The sequence below is a fragment of the Dasypus novemcinctus genome, chromosome 1, assembly GCF_030445035.2.
Source record: "Dasypus novemcinctus isolate mDasNov1 chromosome 1, mDasNov1.1.hap2, whole genome shotgun sequence".
Taxonomy (NCBI): Eukaryota; Metazoa; Chordata; class Mammalia; order Cingulata; family Dasypodidae; genus Dasypus; species Dasypus novemcinctus.
Genome location: NC_080673.1, coordinates 119,175,247 through 119,192,373, shown reverse-complemented (window position 1 = coordinate 119,192,373; position 17,127 = coordinate 119,175,247). Strand labels below are relative to the sequence as shown.

At 39.1% G+C, this 17,127-nt stretch overlaps 1 protein-coding gene across 3 annotated transcripts in view; it reads right to left on the bottom strand.

Annotated features, from left to right (window-relative positions):
* The window catches only part of WDFY3 (WD repeat and FYVE domain containing 3), a 332,829-nt gene that overhangs the window by 24,575 nt on the left and 291,127 nt on the right, over nucleotides 1-17,127 (bottom strand). For all 3 annotated transcript variants that reach the window (XM_058296171.2, XM_058296161.2, XM_058296178.2), the window contains 7 exons: nucleotides 14,210-14,363; nucleotides 10,802-10,893; nucleotides 10,370-10,582; nucleotides 7,221-7,368; nucleotides 5,985-6,139; nucleotides 4,914-5,072; nucleotides 2,693-2,872 (listed from right to left, as the gene is read on the bottom strand). In XM_058296171.2, the coding sequence (XP_058152154.1) occupies nucleotides 2,693-2,872; nucleotides 4,914-5,072; nucleotides 5,985-6,139; nucleotides 7,221-7,368; nucleotides 10,370-10,582; nucleotides 10,802-10,893; nucleotides 14,210-14,363 (1,101 nt within the window). The remainder of the gene's footprint in view (nucleotides 1-2,692; nucleotides 2,873-4,913; nucleotides 5,073-5,984; nucleotides 6,140-7,220; nucleotides 7,369-10,369; nucleotides 10,583-10,801; nucleotides 10,894-14,209; nucleotides 14,364-17,127) is intronic.

The window sequence follows — 17,127 nt, the reverse complement described above, 5'->3', positions numbered from 1 at the left end:
TGAGCTCAGGCACTGACTAGAGAATTAGAATGTAAAGGCAGACAAACAAACCAACAAACCTTTTTTCAGTGCTTAGACTACTGACTGGTGAATTTCTGAGGTAACATGGAGTTTAGTGTTTGCTTGACATGGTGTGTCCACTCTAGTTTAAAAACATACCCTGGACAGAGGCCTCTTTAAGAATTCAAAGTTGAGTGGACGCTGTGGCCAAAGTGATCTAAAAGTAGGAATCCTTCCCTCAACTTGTGCCCCAGCACATAGCTGAGTAGTGTTTCACTGCAAGTGGAAGCTGTTTGTAATCTGAGGAGGTGGTGAACTCATCCTCCCTCCTATTGTTACAAAATCTATTTGCCCCTTTCATTTAGAGGCAAGTGTCCACCTCCACTGAATTTTACAGAGGGAATCCTACCACCAAAACCATGGGAGAGAAGAGAAACTGTTCAGTGCAAATACAGTTGTAGCTCCCTCTTTAATAAGTGAAAAGATGAAATCTTGGTAACTTTGAAATCTCTTTTAAAATTTGCATTTGCAATAGCATGGAGGAATGAGGAAAAAGAGATGAAAACTGGTACATGGGTTGTTCATTTCTTGGCACACTTAAAAAAATTCAAAGGCTTCCTGAATGGATAACTCCTGTTTTCAGGAGTTTCAAATATAGAAAGGAGCAAGCGTTTTTCTCAGATTCTAACAGGCTGGGCTCTGCTCCCAACTGGTGAGAAGATAACCTACCACTGTTGAAGGATTTCAGATGCTTTCTGAAGCCTGGTGCTCTGCCCCAGTTCCTGTAGTAGACTCCTCAACCATTCCATTTAATCCTTACAATAACCTTGTGAGGTTAGATATCACTAGTCCTGTTTCACTGAGGATGAAAGTGAGGTGGTAAGAAGCTTAAGTACCTTGCCCACATCACAGAACCAAGATTTCTAGCCCTGAAATTCATACACTATAAAATACTACCTCTCTCTAAGATAGCTGCTCCTTATATGATGCTGGGTACTAACTTTGGAAATAACCTGCTGAATTTCAGTGCAGTGGACAGACACAAGAGAACATATGGAAATCTGAAGACAGTCATCCAAAGCAGGGGGAAAACTAGGAGCTGAACAGCAGCAGCAATGCAAGAAAGAAGGTAAGGGGAGGCAAGGACAGCGTGATAAGGATAGGGCTTCTTCAAACCACTGTCTGCTCTGTTTCTGCTACTGTTCTCTATCTCCCTCTGCTCTTTTTCAACCAAGAACCAAACCAAAACCCAAACGAAAATAATAATTAGTAAAGTATTACTGTGTCTAGTTCTGTAGCTATCACTGGATCTCTCTGAAGGTGTTTTGGCATTTGAGCTTTAAAGAATGGCCTCAGTCCTTGATAGAGACAAGAGGCAGCTGCTCCACTCTCCAATAGGCAAGACTTTCTTCAGTTACTCCAGGACAGCCTCAGTTAGACTGCGTTAGAACAAATGCTGTGGCGATGATGGCTTAGCTATAAACGCAGGAATGCAAGAGCAGCTGAAGGGTGGCTCAGGCCCAAAATGTAAGCTGAGGTAAAGAAAGCTAAATATTTGGTTGGAAAAATATAATAGAAATAGAAATCTTTTCATGAATTAGTAAGAGATTACAAGTATCTTTAAAAGGAAAAAAAAAATCAAGAAAACTTTTATAGTGTTTATAGCAACAACTGCAAACAGTGGGTGAAAAATGGCACCCATATAAACTTACTATAAATAAATCAGTTAAATTTTCCATATTTAAGGTAAGAACAACCCCAGCAAAAAGCGACCTAAACCATGGAATAAGAATTTGCATTATATTCCAGCAACACTGCTAGATCACAGTGGTTCTATTGCACTGACATTTTCATAAAGCTCTTTAGGCACAGACATTTGCAGGACCAATCCAAGGTATTCTTCTGAAAACATCTTAAACCTTACAAATATATTTAAAAATCTAATTTGACTTTCTGTTCCCAAGTGCCTCCACTCATTCCCAACTCTGAGTACTCTTATTGTATCAATCAGATCTTCTAAGTGACATTCACTATAAACTGAATTTCTTTCTTTGAATACAAGGTATTTAACTAAAAGCATGATGTTTAGTACCTTCTGGTAGAAATTAAAGATGTAGAATCCTTCAAAAGGAAAGCTCTGAGGTTAATCTGTTCAGAATTGGTAAAAAGGTTGTTTGTAAATCTTTGGAAATGAATAGAAATGGTGAAAGCACATCCTGGTGTTTGTAACTAGCAGAGTTATTATGTGGATATCAGTGGTTGAAAGGGAAAAGCCTGGGGCATGTATATTACCAGAAGGAAAGCTGAAAAGTGTAATATGGAACTGTATAACATAGTGAAACTTCACGTGAAATATGAATATTGGTAATATTGCATATATAAGAATGTTTTTACAAAATATAAATACAAATAAACTAGAGAGATGGAAACAGAATACCAGCTATATACGGCTGGGAAAACAGAGAAACTGGGAATGATGAATCATTTATTTTCTGTTGATTATTATTACTGCAATAATGAAAAGCCTCTAATAATGATTGAAGTGATGAGTACACAGCTATGTGATTATACCAAGTACCATTGATTGTAAACTTTGGATGGATTGTATACTTTATTTATATGTATCAGTTGAGTCACATCTGCTTCAGAACTACTTGCTTTTTTAAACATAAACTACTAATTTACTACTTACTGTTAATTCATTGATACAAAGAGCAGAAACAGGAGCTCGATGGCCTCGGAGCTGGGTTAGAAATGACAGTTTGTTCAGATCCCAAATGATGCAGGTTCGGTCACGGGACCCACTGACAATTATGTGATAGGCTAATGATGCTGTGGCACATGTGACAGTATCGGTGTGACCAAGCAAGGCCTATAAGTGAGAACAAAAAAACCAGGATGATCTCGATGACAGTGTTCCATACGTGACTCTCCATGATCTTGGACACACTCACCAGGAAATGACAGGGGCGTGTGCTGCGGAGTGAGTGCCTGGAGCAATGGTGTCTGGAAATGCTAGGAGTCAGACCTTCTTTCTCCTCTTACTGTCCTTGCCTCATCCCACCAGGCGGAAAGAGAAATCTGGAATATTCTGGAGGTTCTTCTCTCCATTTTTCCATTACTTCCTTCCTGGCCTCGGGCCAGTATTTTAGGAGGAAGGGAGAAGGGCAGCTGCAATCCAGCTTGGGGGTCTTCATACCATTTCTCTTTGAAGACTGATCAGTCATGCCCTCCCACCAGTCCAAATATAGACTTTAATCTCTGAAGCTATTCTTTTATGCCACCACCTCCTATTAAGCTCCATCTAGAGAACCATACATAATGTGACCGACTTTTTTTTGGCAAATGCACAAATTGTGAGAATCATGGGGTTGCAGTATATGGAACTGGAGAGAGAAAGGTTAAGTATGGTCCTGATGTATTAACCTGCTGAGGTCTACATACTGAACTGAAGGCATCTGGACAAGTTCTATCTTTTGCTGGATATGAAGAGAAACAGGACCCAAGGAAATGGCAATGTAGGAAAATAAGTATGTATTTTGAAAAGAAAGATTTGGGTTACTGTTAGCCTTGAGTTCCTGAGTACTTAGAATGAGACATATCCCCTGGCAGAAGAATATGCTTGCCTTAAAGATATAAATTGGCTTAAAATTTTGGTCCTACAGACATCCTTATTGTTTGCTTAGCAAAAGCTCTCTTAATTAAGAAGTGCTTTCTGTTGAAGGGTTACTGGCATTCCAGCTTCAAGGTCCATTTTCTAAATCGAAATTACTTGTAAGCAAGCATTTGGATCAGCAAAACACACTATCAAGCATATCTCCTTACACAACTTACCTCAAGACCAAGCAACTCAATTATAGTTTCTGGACTATAAATGGTTGCTAGTCTAAGTACAAGGGATTCAGTTGTTTCCATATATAACTAAGACACCACTGTTTGTTTGAGTTTAGCTTTGAAAAAACTTTGGAATTGAAGCCAGTTTCAATCTTGACTTCATCACTAAGTGTGACTAAGGGCATGTCTTAACCTCTCTTAGTTGTGGTTTTCTCAGGTGAAAAATGGGACTAATAACTATCTTGTAGAATTTGTTGTGAGGATGGGAATTTATATTTTTAAAACAATCAGCACAGCAGTTTATACACGGTAGGTGCTCAATAAATTGTAGATACTATTGTTGTACATTACTTCTCCAATTTGTATAATGAAAAACATTTAGATGTATAGTTCATTAAAGAGAAAACACAGCATGAAAAATTATGGCTTAGGGAACAGCTGTAGCTCAGTGACTGAGCACCTGCTTCCCTTGTATGAGGTCTTGGGTTCTATCCCCAATACCTCTAAAGAAAAAAAAAGATTATGGCTTATATTATAAAAGGATTCTTGTTTTAGGTAAAAATTAACAATAGAAATCACATAATTGGTGATCAAAATATCTGTAAATTAAATCATTAAGGGTTCTACTGAATACATTCCTGCATTTGTCATGTCCTAAGGATATGACAGATGAGGAAAGAGAAAAGGAAAAGAATCAAAGACTTACTGATCCTGCTGAATGAAAATTACCCAGGAAGGAAATGACTATGAATCAATAGGTTAATGTAATTTGATTTGTAAAAAACTCAATTTACATATAACTTCTGAGAAATATTTATATTATTAAATATATTAAAATATATATTACCTAAAGACACCTTGCTTCAGATTTCTAAAAAGGACCAGCCCAGACCACTTATAGAAACTCTATCTTCCTATTTAACTTCCTTGTTTTTTAAAAAACATTTCTAGCAAAAGAACAATTATGGTTTTACATGTTATGTATCTGAAGTACCTGGGGATTAAGGGAGCTTTTAAGTTTCTCTAGAGAATAGGGGCTCAGATACCTCCACTGCCTCGTTTTCAGCCTCTTTTATTACCTGTTTGAGTGTGAGGGTCTTAGCTTTTTCTTTCGAGGTGCCCATCTCCCACACACACACGACTGTGCTCGTTCCACCAGTGATGACCAGCTTGGGGTTAGGGCAGATGGCACAGAGAATCTGGCCCCACTCAGACAGACATTCATAAACAGTCACTGCCTGTAAAACAAAAGAGATGTGAGATACACGTGTCACTTCTTGTATGCAAAGAGAATTGCTGAATGCAGAGAAGCCTCTATGTAGGTACCTCACAAACACCTGCTTACTTTCTGGGCTGGTTTCAGCATAACAGCATTTCCCTGAAGGTCTACTGTGCACTATAATTACCAACTCCTAACTACATGAGCTACTGAAAACCATAATAAAGAGAACTTGGCTCATATGGGGGTTTCCAGCAAGATAAAATGTTACTCTGGTCATGTGTTGCTATGAAAAATGCAGGGAAATTTCTGATAAAAGGATGTTTGCTATTAGTAAATTAGAAGGTAAGAACAAAGCTAGAGCACTGTAGTTTAATGAGAACACTACTAGAACTATGTTACACTGCAACGTAATAGACCGGGGCAGCCTGCGTCCATCTTACATTTGGGAGGAACAGTGAGAGGGCAAATTCTGGGCTTTAAAGGATCACTCCATACTGCCTCTCCCAAGAGATACTTATATGATGCTACTGCTTCTTGGAGTTTGGGGTAAAAGGTTTCTGCCAGTCATTTCAGACTACTGACTCAGCCATCAAAATAAGGCTGTTCTAGTAGGTGTAAACACTGAGTACAAGGGCGGTTAGGATCACTTAGAGGAATTCTTTCAGTGGGAGGGAAACTGCCAGCCCCTAGTACACAATTTCCAAAGAGGCTTGTTCTGCCTCTTTGGAGGCAAGGAAATGTGACTTGTCCACTAGTTTCCTTTTGCTGATGCGGCATAGCGAAGTTCTCTTTTCCTCTGGGCTGTGAAGGAACAGCTGACAAGTCCATAGACAGACTTCTCTCACTGGCCCCTCTTCAGCCATCCCCATGAAATGGGCCATCCAGATCAAGAAAGAGGGAAATGAAATAAGTGAGAAACAATACAAACCTTGTCTGACTCATAGGTTCCCAGCCGACAGCTGAGGTCTGCATAGCCCCAAGCAAAAGTTTTGTTCCAGGTTGGTGGTATAAGAACCTTATTTTGTTCTACTGCAAGAATGCCTTTATCTGTACAAACTATTTGTCCCACAGGCTCTTTGAGTTCTACAGAAAAAAAAAAAAAAAAATTAATGCATTAGAACAGGAAGAAGCAAAACTAACTTCACCATCCCACACGGGATTGTAAAGTAATCTCAAAAATATTCACGGCAATCAAGTATCCTGACCTACATTAAGACGAAATGGTCTTAGAAATAGAGCTTGGTTTCTTGAGTCTCCTACAAGACCTGCTGCTGGGTGGGAAGTGAACCCTGAGAGGTGATTTACTGGTTTCCCTCCAGCCTTCTTGCCTCTGGAGACAATGGAGTTTGGCTCCTAGCAGCCAGGCTTTCCTTCTTGGTCCTTGGGGTTGCACAGAGGAATCTGGGATGTCCCTAGACTGTCACAGGTGACACAGACCATCAGCCAGTCTAGGCTTTCAGCACATCCTGAGTTACAGCCTGTTTTTAGACTTCCTCAGGGATGCCTATGCTGTTCCCCAAGAGTACAGTCTCTGCTCTACACTAGAATCTGCTTTTGGTCCTCTAGAACAAGACAGCACTTGTAAATGACTAGAGCCGGCACACAGCAGAGTTTGGGTAAAGTGGCATAGAGCTCGTAGCCAATCTGGTTAACCCAACTTTGAAACTTCACTTTTTAGATTTTTTTTTTAAAGTGACCACTTCAAGACTTTCCAGAACACTTTTTCATACTTAGAGTGAAAAATCCACTTAAAAAGTGCTTTTCAATAACCCAAAGGACCATCAGATAAAAGACATATCTTTTAATAGGCATATTAAAAATGCAGTGCTCTTACCACTAGTTCTAACTGGCAGAATATATATAAATGAAGCTGAAAAAATGAAGTCAGAATCTGTTCTATATACACAATATCAAATTGAAGACACAAGATTTTTAGAATTCACTATCACAGGAGGAAAAAACATGTTCGATTCTTTTTAAGGCAAAAATCCAACAGGACAAAAAGGAAAAAAATCTAACAAGCATTTGGTGTTTCATCCCCCAAAATATAGTTATTTGCTATAAATCACACTACTACTGGAAAGCAAATATATTATCGATAAGATAGAATTACTAAATAGTATCATCAAAGCATGAATCAAAGGCTTACTTCCCATCACCTTACCTTTCACAGGTGTTAGAGAAGGCCTCAAGTTGTCTAGATGATGGAAAAAGATCTTGTCAGGTGTAGATCCTGGTGGAACGGAGATCCCAGCATTGTCTCCATTGAGTCGACTTCTTACGCGCTTTGGTGGGTGAGGTTTTTTAAATAACTGGTATCAGAGAAGATGACACAATTTATAATAAAAGTTAACCTTTATTAAGCCCTATTTTTTATGCCAGGCACTGTGTTCTTACTTCACTTAAGTGTTACAATAACCATCAGGTATGATATTATCCCCATTTTGAAACTGAGGAAAGAAATTCAAAGAGGCTAAGAAGGTTGCCAGAGATCTCACAGACTAATAAGTAGGGACAGGACTATGCTTTATGCTAAACAGAATTCACAAATGATTTTTCGAAAGAAAATTAATCTATTCAAACTAGAGGTGACTGATAATTATATTCCAATGTTGTTAAAAGATACACTAGTTCCTTATAGCCCAACACCATTCTGCGCACTGATGTCAGGCAGATGTTCTCTTTAGTTGGATTTTTTTCAGGCTTCAACATGGCCTTTCTCTGTGTGACTTAACAACACCATTTTGGTGTCCTTTAGAGGATGATAATTTGCTGAGAGCATGAACATTATTATTGCCTTCTGTTTCCTTTGTGATATAAAGGAAAAAATATATATCTTCAGCTTCTAAGTATCTCTATAGGATTAAAAAATAGTAATGAATACATAAGACTACTATTTTCAGTTATTATAGATCTTCAAAAGAGGCATAGGGTTCTTTTAGTTGGGGAAATATTAACTGAGGACGACGTCTTAAAAACCTTAGATGGGGGCGGTGGGGTTGAATGGGACCTCATATTTTTTGAATGTAATTTTTAAAAATAAATAATTAAAAAAATAAAATAAAATAAATAAAAAAAGAAAGGAAAAAAAAAAAAAAGAGAGAGAGAGGTTCCCATGTGCACTGCCATGGGACAGAGAAGCCAAGGACCAAGGATTGCCAGCAACCAGCCCCAGAGTGCCCCAGTCTTCAGGAAGAAAGCATCGCCTTGCTGACACCTTGATTTTAGACTTCTCCTAGCCTCAAAACTGTGTGCCAATAAATTCCCATTGTTTAAGCAAAAAAAAAAACAAAAAACCTTAGATGAAACTAGATGTAAGATGAACAGACTACCAGTGTATTTTGTAAATCTGACATTCTGGATTTCCAGGAAGAAAAACAGAAAATATGCTTTGCATAAAGGAAGATATACATTTTCGGCCCCCTAAACTTTAAAAGTTTGTTCATATTTTATCTACATACAAGGGCAATAACCAGGTTCTGTTGTTTTCTATAAATGTTAATAATGACACATGGTTCTGAAGTTGAATAAATAGACAGACATGCTTCAAAGCTTCTTCATGAATAAATATTTGCCGAAGAACATTTACACGAGGACCAGTGTGTTGGGATAGATGTGTGTCATTAGTCACTGGCGTGCCCTAGAAAGTTGCTATCCAAACTCTATCTTCTAGGCTGCCTGTCTCTTATTCTCAAAAGTGGCACCTCCTGATTTTTTTTTTTGTTGTTTAGAATATTTGCTTTCTACAGGGTGTGAAACATGGCCCTGCCCTTTTAACTCTCAGAAAAAAGGAAAGGTTTAAGTAAAGGCAGGAGAACCCTTAACTGTGATTAGAGGTTGTCATCAAGCATTTTGCTTTAAAAGTGAACATCTCCTCTACTGCGGCCAGATGGCAATTGACTGGAGCAGATCTTGGCCCTCCTGAAGTCTATCATGGCTTTTCCACGTACAGAAACTTGCCATTGTTCTGTGTGTTCCCTATTTTCAATCCTGAAAAAATTCTATGCTGGAGAACCAGGAGAGTTATCTGAAGCTGAAGCAGAGGAGGACAGCCAGGGCCGAAGTGTAGCGCCTCAGGCACTGGGGAAAGGGGGTGGTGTGAGGATCCAGGAAGAACGCATGTTCTCCACACTGTGCTGTAGCCACTCCTGCTGCACCCTACCTCTACTGGTGTGCCCAGGAGGATGGGGGTGAAAGAAGGGATAAAATCCCTCAACAGATTTTGCTCATCACTGAAGAAGAGGGATCTATTGTATGAGGGCTGAATTTGGGTGCTGAGAGGTGATGCTCTTGGACTTTGTCTCCAGGTTCCAGATGGTGGCTGTGGTAGCTACTGCAGGGCCCACCCCATGTTCCCTTGGCATGTACCCCAGATGACGGCACCTAACATACCTGCCAATGACCAAATCCAAACCACCATCTTACATTCCCTGGGTTGTTATAATAGCTTCCTCAATGGCCTTCTGCTTCCAATCTTGCTCCCTTGTTGTGAACTGAGTGTATGTGTACTGTTGGTTTGTTTTTTTATGCTGTGGCCGGAACTATCTTTTAAAAATGTAAAAAGGACCAGGTACTTTCTGTGCTTAAAATCATTGTTGGCTTCCCACTGGACTCCAGATGAAACCCAATCTTGGTGTATACTTTGGCTTAGTCTGGAGTGGGAATTCTTTTTAAAAAAACACACTTCTGGGAAACGGACTTTGGCCCAGTGGTTAGGGCGTCCGTCTATCATATGGGAGGCCCGCGGTTCAAACCCCGGGCCTCCTTGACCCGTGTGGAGCTGGCCATGCGCAGTGCTGATGCGCGCAAGGAGTGCCGTGCCACGCAAGGGTGTCCCCCGCGTGGGGGAGCCCCACGCGCAAGGAGTGCACCCATGAGGAAAGCCGCCCAGCGTGAAAAGAAAGAGCAGCCTGCCCAGGAATGGCGCCGCCCACACTTCCCGTGCCGCTGACGACAACAGAAGCGGACAAAGAAACAAGACACAACAAATAGACACCGAGAACAGACAACCAGGGGAGGGGGGGGAAATTAAATAAATAAATAAATCTTTAAAAAAAACAAAACAAAACAAAACAAAAAAAACACACTTCTATTTATCTCAATTGTAAAAGGGAGGAGAAAGCAATAATCTTAATCACCCAATGTTAACTTAGTCTAAACTTTATTTTTGTTAACTTAGTCTAAATTTTTTTTGTTTTTGTTAACTTAGTCTAAATTTTATTATATTTTATTTTCATCCACTATCTACAGAACTATTAGGGAGCTTTAAAAACAAAGCAGGGCACACAGATGATGAGAAAAGAACATCCATACCTGTTTAGGGATCTGACCAAAGTTATTAATGAACCCTATGGTAGCTGTCTCCTTTAATGGGTCATTTATGTTGTAGATATCCACTTGACCCTCATAAAAAAGGTGATGGAAGACATTTACAGCTTCTACTGCAGCAGGACCTTGCTGTTTATAACCAAAGATTAAGTCGATCCACTCATGCAGATGGGCACTCACGTAATCACATTCCAAAGCCTGTAATTTCACAATGCAGACAGGTTCAGTCACTGGTTGACCTTAATTACTTGCTCAGAAAGTAAAAGAAAAGTAGCCTGTGGTCAATAGGAAATAAAATAACTGAACACCATGAAAACCATGTAACTTTGGGTGCAATATTGCTCAGGGACTTCTCTGAGTATGGTGGTCATACTAAATGCAATTCAATTTTAACTGCAAAGTGTGTACTTTCATTACCTCACGGTGGACTCTGATGAATTCTCGTGGGTCCCCTTTGGCCCAGGGTGGAAGGATAACATCTCCAAGTTTGGTGCCATTTTGTTTGCAGCCTGTGCAATTGGATACATTGGGGGAGGGGGGGGGAAGAATGGGATAAAAAGTAACTTCATATTAAAATAAGAGAAATAGTGGGTTAGATTTATCACCAGAACTGTAACATTTCAACTTCAACACTAGAAAGGACTCTCAGAGCTTGCATAGTCTGGCATTACCCCAAGACTGCTCCTTGGAGCACTTCCTCAGAGGCCAAAGTTGAGGGGCCCCCATGGTCAAATGACTTCAGGAAATGCGGGGTTATATAAAGGTAAACATAGTTCTTTCCTGCAAGATTTCTCTGAGGCTTAAATAAGCAATATACACCACCCTGCTCTAAGAAAGGGATATCATATGTCACATTTTGAAATTTAATTGACCACAGAACTCCTTTACAAAGAAGCATTTTGTGAGGCTAGAGTACTGATTTGGAAAAACTGCTCAAATTCAATCCTTGTAGGACTGCTCATTTGGAAGAGCATTAACAATTCCTCTAAAATCTTTGTTTAGGCTTTAGAATGCTTAAAAAGCTTGCCAAAGCATTGGTACCTAACCAGTACTGAATTTCTTTTCTTAATATTTTGACATATTGTTGCCATTTGCATGAAGGAGGTTACTGAAAGAATATCTAACTCCTCAAGTCATTTTCAGTTGGAATGCTCTTAAGTAAATGAAATTATCAGTTTCCTCAGGATTTTCACAACACGTAGTTTCTCATTTCTGATTTTTATATTCTTGAGAGGGATTTGTAGAACTGACAAGCATTTTGCCGTTAAGGATCTCATTAAAAAAAATAAATTCCAGGGAAGTGGGTGTAGCTCAGTGGTTGAGCAAATGAACAAGGTCTGGGGTTCAATCCCCAGTGCCTCCCTAAATAAAAGAAAAAAAAAATCCAAAACAATATAACTTTCTCTGTTATTATATCATTTAACTGAATAAACATTTGGAAAGACTATGGAGCTACCCAGAAGAAAACATCAAGTTGTAATAATGCATACTAAATACTTACTCCATATAAAATGTTATTTTAAGTCAGTCAGATAATCTCTAAAATATTAAAGAGACTGCTATGAAAGTTATCTGCAACAAAAATTATTAAATGGGACTAGCACCTAAGGAAACAAGTTCTTTTTAAAAATTTAAAAAAAATAATACCACCAAAAAAAGTCAATTTAGCTTAGAGTGTTTTTTTCAGGTATAAATCAGGTCATCCTTGTGAGAAAGAACAGACTCTATAAACAAAAATGTTGACTCACTAGGGTAACAGTAGCTGGTTAAATAAATAGTTGTATTAATATTAGAAATTTTCACAGAGAAGTACAGTTGTTCAAATCTTAGAACACAAACGCAACTCCAAGTGATAGCTAAGAAAAATATTTCTCTTAGAAACAATTTGTTCTCCTCATTATTATTTGATGGCTTATCTGATGTGCTATCATGTGAAATACAAAAGCCAGTTTATTGTTTAAGGAAATATCTTGAATTGATTGGAGAAACTAATCTATAAGGTAAGAAAGAAAACAATCTACAATCTACTTATTACACTCCCTTCCCCCAACTTCACACCGTCATCCCACTCCTGTAGAAAAGCCATTCAGGCCAAAATTTTTTATTTGGAAAGTCTCATTAAAATTTTTTGATAATAAGAAGCAGATAATAAATCCCAGACTACTTTAAATGTAATCTACTTTTCAAAGTTTTGGCCAGAATTCCCGAATGCTTATGTGATATAATTTTATTTTCTCATCAGTACTACTGGAATTTAAAAATGTAATTTAAAGGTCTATTCCGGTACTTGCAGCACCCTCCATCCACTGTGTATTTAGGAGTTTAAGGACAAGAACACTCAGGATGAATGCTATTCATCCCAGAGCCAGGGAAAAACCCAGCTGCTTTCTTTTATACCTTTTACTATGTTTTCTGCATAGTGAGCTAATCTGTGTTTCTTAAAAAGTGTGTGGTTTCAAAGAAGGAAAGATCATTTGTTATGAAGATGAACATGACAAAGATACACGGCCCTTCTTATATTTACTTGTTTATAAATGAATTATTAAGATGGCTTTGTAAGTGCTCTGGCTGCAACTTTTTAGACACAATCAAAACTGCAACCAGTGCTTCTGAAGAATGGGGGCTATCTCTTTCTGAACCTCTCCATATTTTTAAGTGGTATGCCTAGGGAAGGGGGCAGCATTCTCCAAAGGTGAATTACAAATGAACCTAAAAAAACACTGAAGGTACCCACATTCAAATGCTGTAGTGCACATCTGTTGTTTTTGCTTGCTTATCTGTTTACTTTTGGGGAACCATCACTCCCTCAACTCTAAGTCCTAGAACTTGGTGTCTTCAGCTGCTGAAGGCGGAGCTTCAGCCCAACTGGAGGGAATCAGACTCAATTCCAGGACTTTTTCTGGGACTACTGAAACAGTTTGATTATGTTTCCCTCTGGACCTGGGCTGTAATTTCTTAAGCTAGGGCTGCTGATAGAAAATTAAATAAGTAAAAATTATTTTTTAAAAATAAAACTTGAAAATACTTTAAATGTGTAAGATATGATTATTTCCCTGAATATTCTGTTAGTGAAACTTCGGAAGTAGTAAACTAATGATTTCTATTTTGAACACTTAAAAAATAGTAAGAGGTATGGAAAAAAATAGTATTAGGTATGGAAAAAGATATGAAAACAAAACAATATCTGGCAGGAATATTCTAAAGTGGAAACAATGAAATCTTGATATGTTTTAAAAGAAATACTAAGAAACATGCTAGATCAGCAAACTGCATTCCAAGAAACTGTAACCAAAGTCAAATATGCTTCCACTAGCTGCTAGATAATATAAAAAGAGAAGAGATTATTGATGGAATTTCTCTCCATTTTATAAATGTTGATTTGGTCCTGTTTTTCTAGAAAATAGCAACATGACGGGATAAAGAAAGGGTATTTACTTTAAGTTACTCTTAAATTCTAATTTTAAAACACGTAAGCATACAGACCAAGAATGCCTCAGACAACACATAGAAGAAAAAATAAAAGACTTTGGGTAGATCATTCTTGGCTATTGGCGGGTTTCAACAGTAATAATTTTAATTACATTTTCACCTCACCTTCACTTTCATTAAAATAATATTCTGAATATCAGAAATAATCAATTTCTAAATGTTTCCTAGATTCCAGATTTGAAGTATCTGTTTGGGGGCATAACTGTGCTTTTTTTGGTAGTAATCACAAACATGTGAAACTACCAGGATGTCAGTGTGTGATGCAAACTACCTTCAGAAGTCACTTCAACTTTTCCTGGCCAGCATTCTTAAGATAGTACCATAGCTCTTACTTACCTAGATCAAAGTTGTTGGAATTGAACAGGAATTCAGGCAAGTAAAAAAATTCTGGGATAAGTTCTTTCACATCTGCCATGTTGTGCTTCGACGCTGAATACCAGGCCTCACGCACGCTGTGAAACATGCGGTCAGCAAGGTCAAAGTGGCCACCCTGCAGGGAGAAGAGAAGGCACCTCTCCATTAGGGAACCACCCCCATGCCACACAGTCTGTCAAGCTCAAGGGCTTGAAAGGCATCAAATAAATATGGGGACATTTTAGTTTCCCATTATCTTATGTCAAATATATAAATAATCACAAGAGGAAAATTAATCTAATTCTCTTTGGGGTATTTCTTCCAAAGGGTGCCCAATACATTTGTTTTGTAATCAAAGAGAAATCCAAATATAAAGACATAAAAGACAGTCATTTAAACAAACATTAAATTTTTGAGAGCAGGGAAGACTATAAAAAATATGAGTTCTTCCATAGTCAGATAGTGCCCTCCTACAAAAGGATTCTAATCTAATGGTTGGGGATTGAATCACATTCCCCCCAAAAATGCATGCTCAGGTACCAAAACAATCTCTGGTCCTTTAAAGATGTTATTAGTTAAAGTATGTCCAAACTGAATGAAGTCTGGTCTTGACACAATACGGCTGAAGTCATTATTAGTAAAGAAAATTAGTCGGAGAAAAAGAAGCCACTGTGAGCAGCCAGAAGTTGGAAGTCAATGGAATCTGGCAGAGAAAGAAGAAGACACTGCCATGTGCACTGTAGTGTGACAGAAGAGTCAAGGAACCGCAAAGACTGCTGTCCAGTCAGAGACACCAACCCCAGGAAGAAGTAAGCATTCTAACTTCTGAAACTGGAAACCAATAAATTCGTGTATTTGTTTAGGAGGTATCAGGGATGGAACTGGGAACCTTGTACACGGGAAGCAGGTGCTCAGCTACTGCGCTACACCACTCCCCTAGTGAATTCCTGTTCTAAGTCAATATATTATATGGAATTATTTTAGCACCTAAGAAACTAATATAGTCTTTGGTACTGGAAAGTGGGGTATTGCTATGACAAATACCTAAAAATGTGGAATGAACTTGGGAACTGGGTAATGGATAGAGGCTAGAAGAATTGTGAGGCACTTGACAGAAAAAGTCTGGATTGCTTTAAAAATACTGTTGGTAGAAATATGAATGTTAAAGTACTTCTGATGAGGCCTTAAAAGGCAATGATGAATGTGTTATTGGAAACTGGGGAAAGTCCATCCTTGTATAAAGTGGCAGAGAACTTGTTGAAATTGTATTCTGATGTTGGATGGAAGTCAGAACTTGAAAGCAATGAACTTGAAAACTGATTTGAGTTTTCTGAGCTAACTGTGGAGGGTACAGCCTGGTTTCTCCTTGCCACTTACAGTAAAATACGAGAGAAAAGAGATAAGCTGAAAATAGAACTCTTTAGCAAAAAAGCCAGAAATTGATGGCTTGGAAAATTCTGAGCCTATCCAGAGAGCATGCTCTGAGCCTAGGGCCAGAAGCTCCTGTAACAGGGACCTCCCTAACTTCCAGGAAGTGAGTCCCCAGAGAACAGCCCTTTGTTAATGAGGGTGTGGCTGAACATGGATGCAGTCAGACATTTCAGTGGAAGTCAAGGCTGGATGTACAGTTATCCAGGAAAGATTTGCAGGAAATTCTATCATCTGATTGGGTCCCCTGAAACTGCATGCAAAGCTAACAAGTTATTACAAAATTGATATGAGCAGAACCACTGCCTACCTGGAATGAAAGGGACATAGAAGGGATGAACCGAAGGAAGAGCCATGGAAGCAAAGGTCTGAACCAAAAACATCTCCTCAGGTCAACACGATGGGCCCATCCATGTGTGTGAAAGGGGGGAAGGTCCACCCTGCGCTTCCAGGGGCAGGACATCTGCCCCAGGGTTTGGAGGGGGGAGCCTTGCAATGCTAATGTTTGGAGATGGCAGGTCCTCTGCCCCAGTGTTTCCAGAGAAGTGGCTACCACTTCAATGCTGGGAGCGGGTGGGGCCTACATTCCACTGTTTGGGAAGAGCAAGGAGAAGAAAAGCCATGGAATCCCAAAGGTTAGGCAAGGTAATCAAGAAATTATAGACTGATAATATAAATTCAAATAGAAAAGGAATTTCTCTTGCTTACATAGCCTCACCGACACACCCCCATCCATCCTTAATCAAACTCCCTATGCTGTGTTTTAGGTGAACATAGAGTGTTTGTCATTATGATGAAGTTTCACTCAGAAAATGCTAAAGACCGGACACTGGCCTCCAAGGCCTGGACGTTCTGACCCCTACTACCCTCATCCCCTCTGACTTCCCCCCTCACTACGTTCAGGACACATAGGCCTCCTTACTGCTCCTCAGACATCAGGCACACACCTGCCTCAAGGTCTTCACACTGGCTGTTCCCTCACCTGGAACCACTTCCTCCTGACACCTGTATAACTAACTCCTTCACCTCTTCATGTCTTTGCCGAGATGTCACCTTTTCAAGGAGACCTATGCTGATCACTCTATTTAAAACTAACCTGTTCTCCACTACTTCCCTGCTCGCACTTCTCAGTCCCCTTTGCCTGACTGGTATTTTCCTGACAGCATATATCACCTTCTAAAATATTTTAAAATGTATTTATTTAAGGTTCTCCATCTCCCTCAACTAAAATGTAAGTTCCACAAGGCAGCATTTTTGTCTTTTTTCACTGAGGTAGTCCTAAGCACTACAATGGTCCCTGGCATATAGTAGTTGTTCAAGAAATATTTGCTGAATAAATCAAAGAAAATGTAGAGAAAAGCAATTAATATTAAGACAACAAGTGAGCTAGAACACATCACACTTTCTTTAATGTTGTTGAAATCAATCAGTTAGGGCCGACCTACCTGTATCTGGCATGAAGGTATATGCTA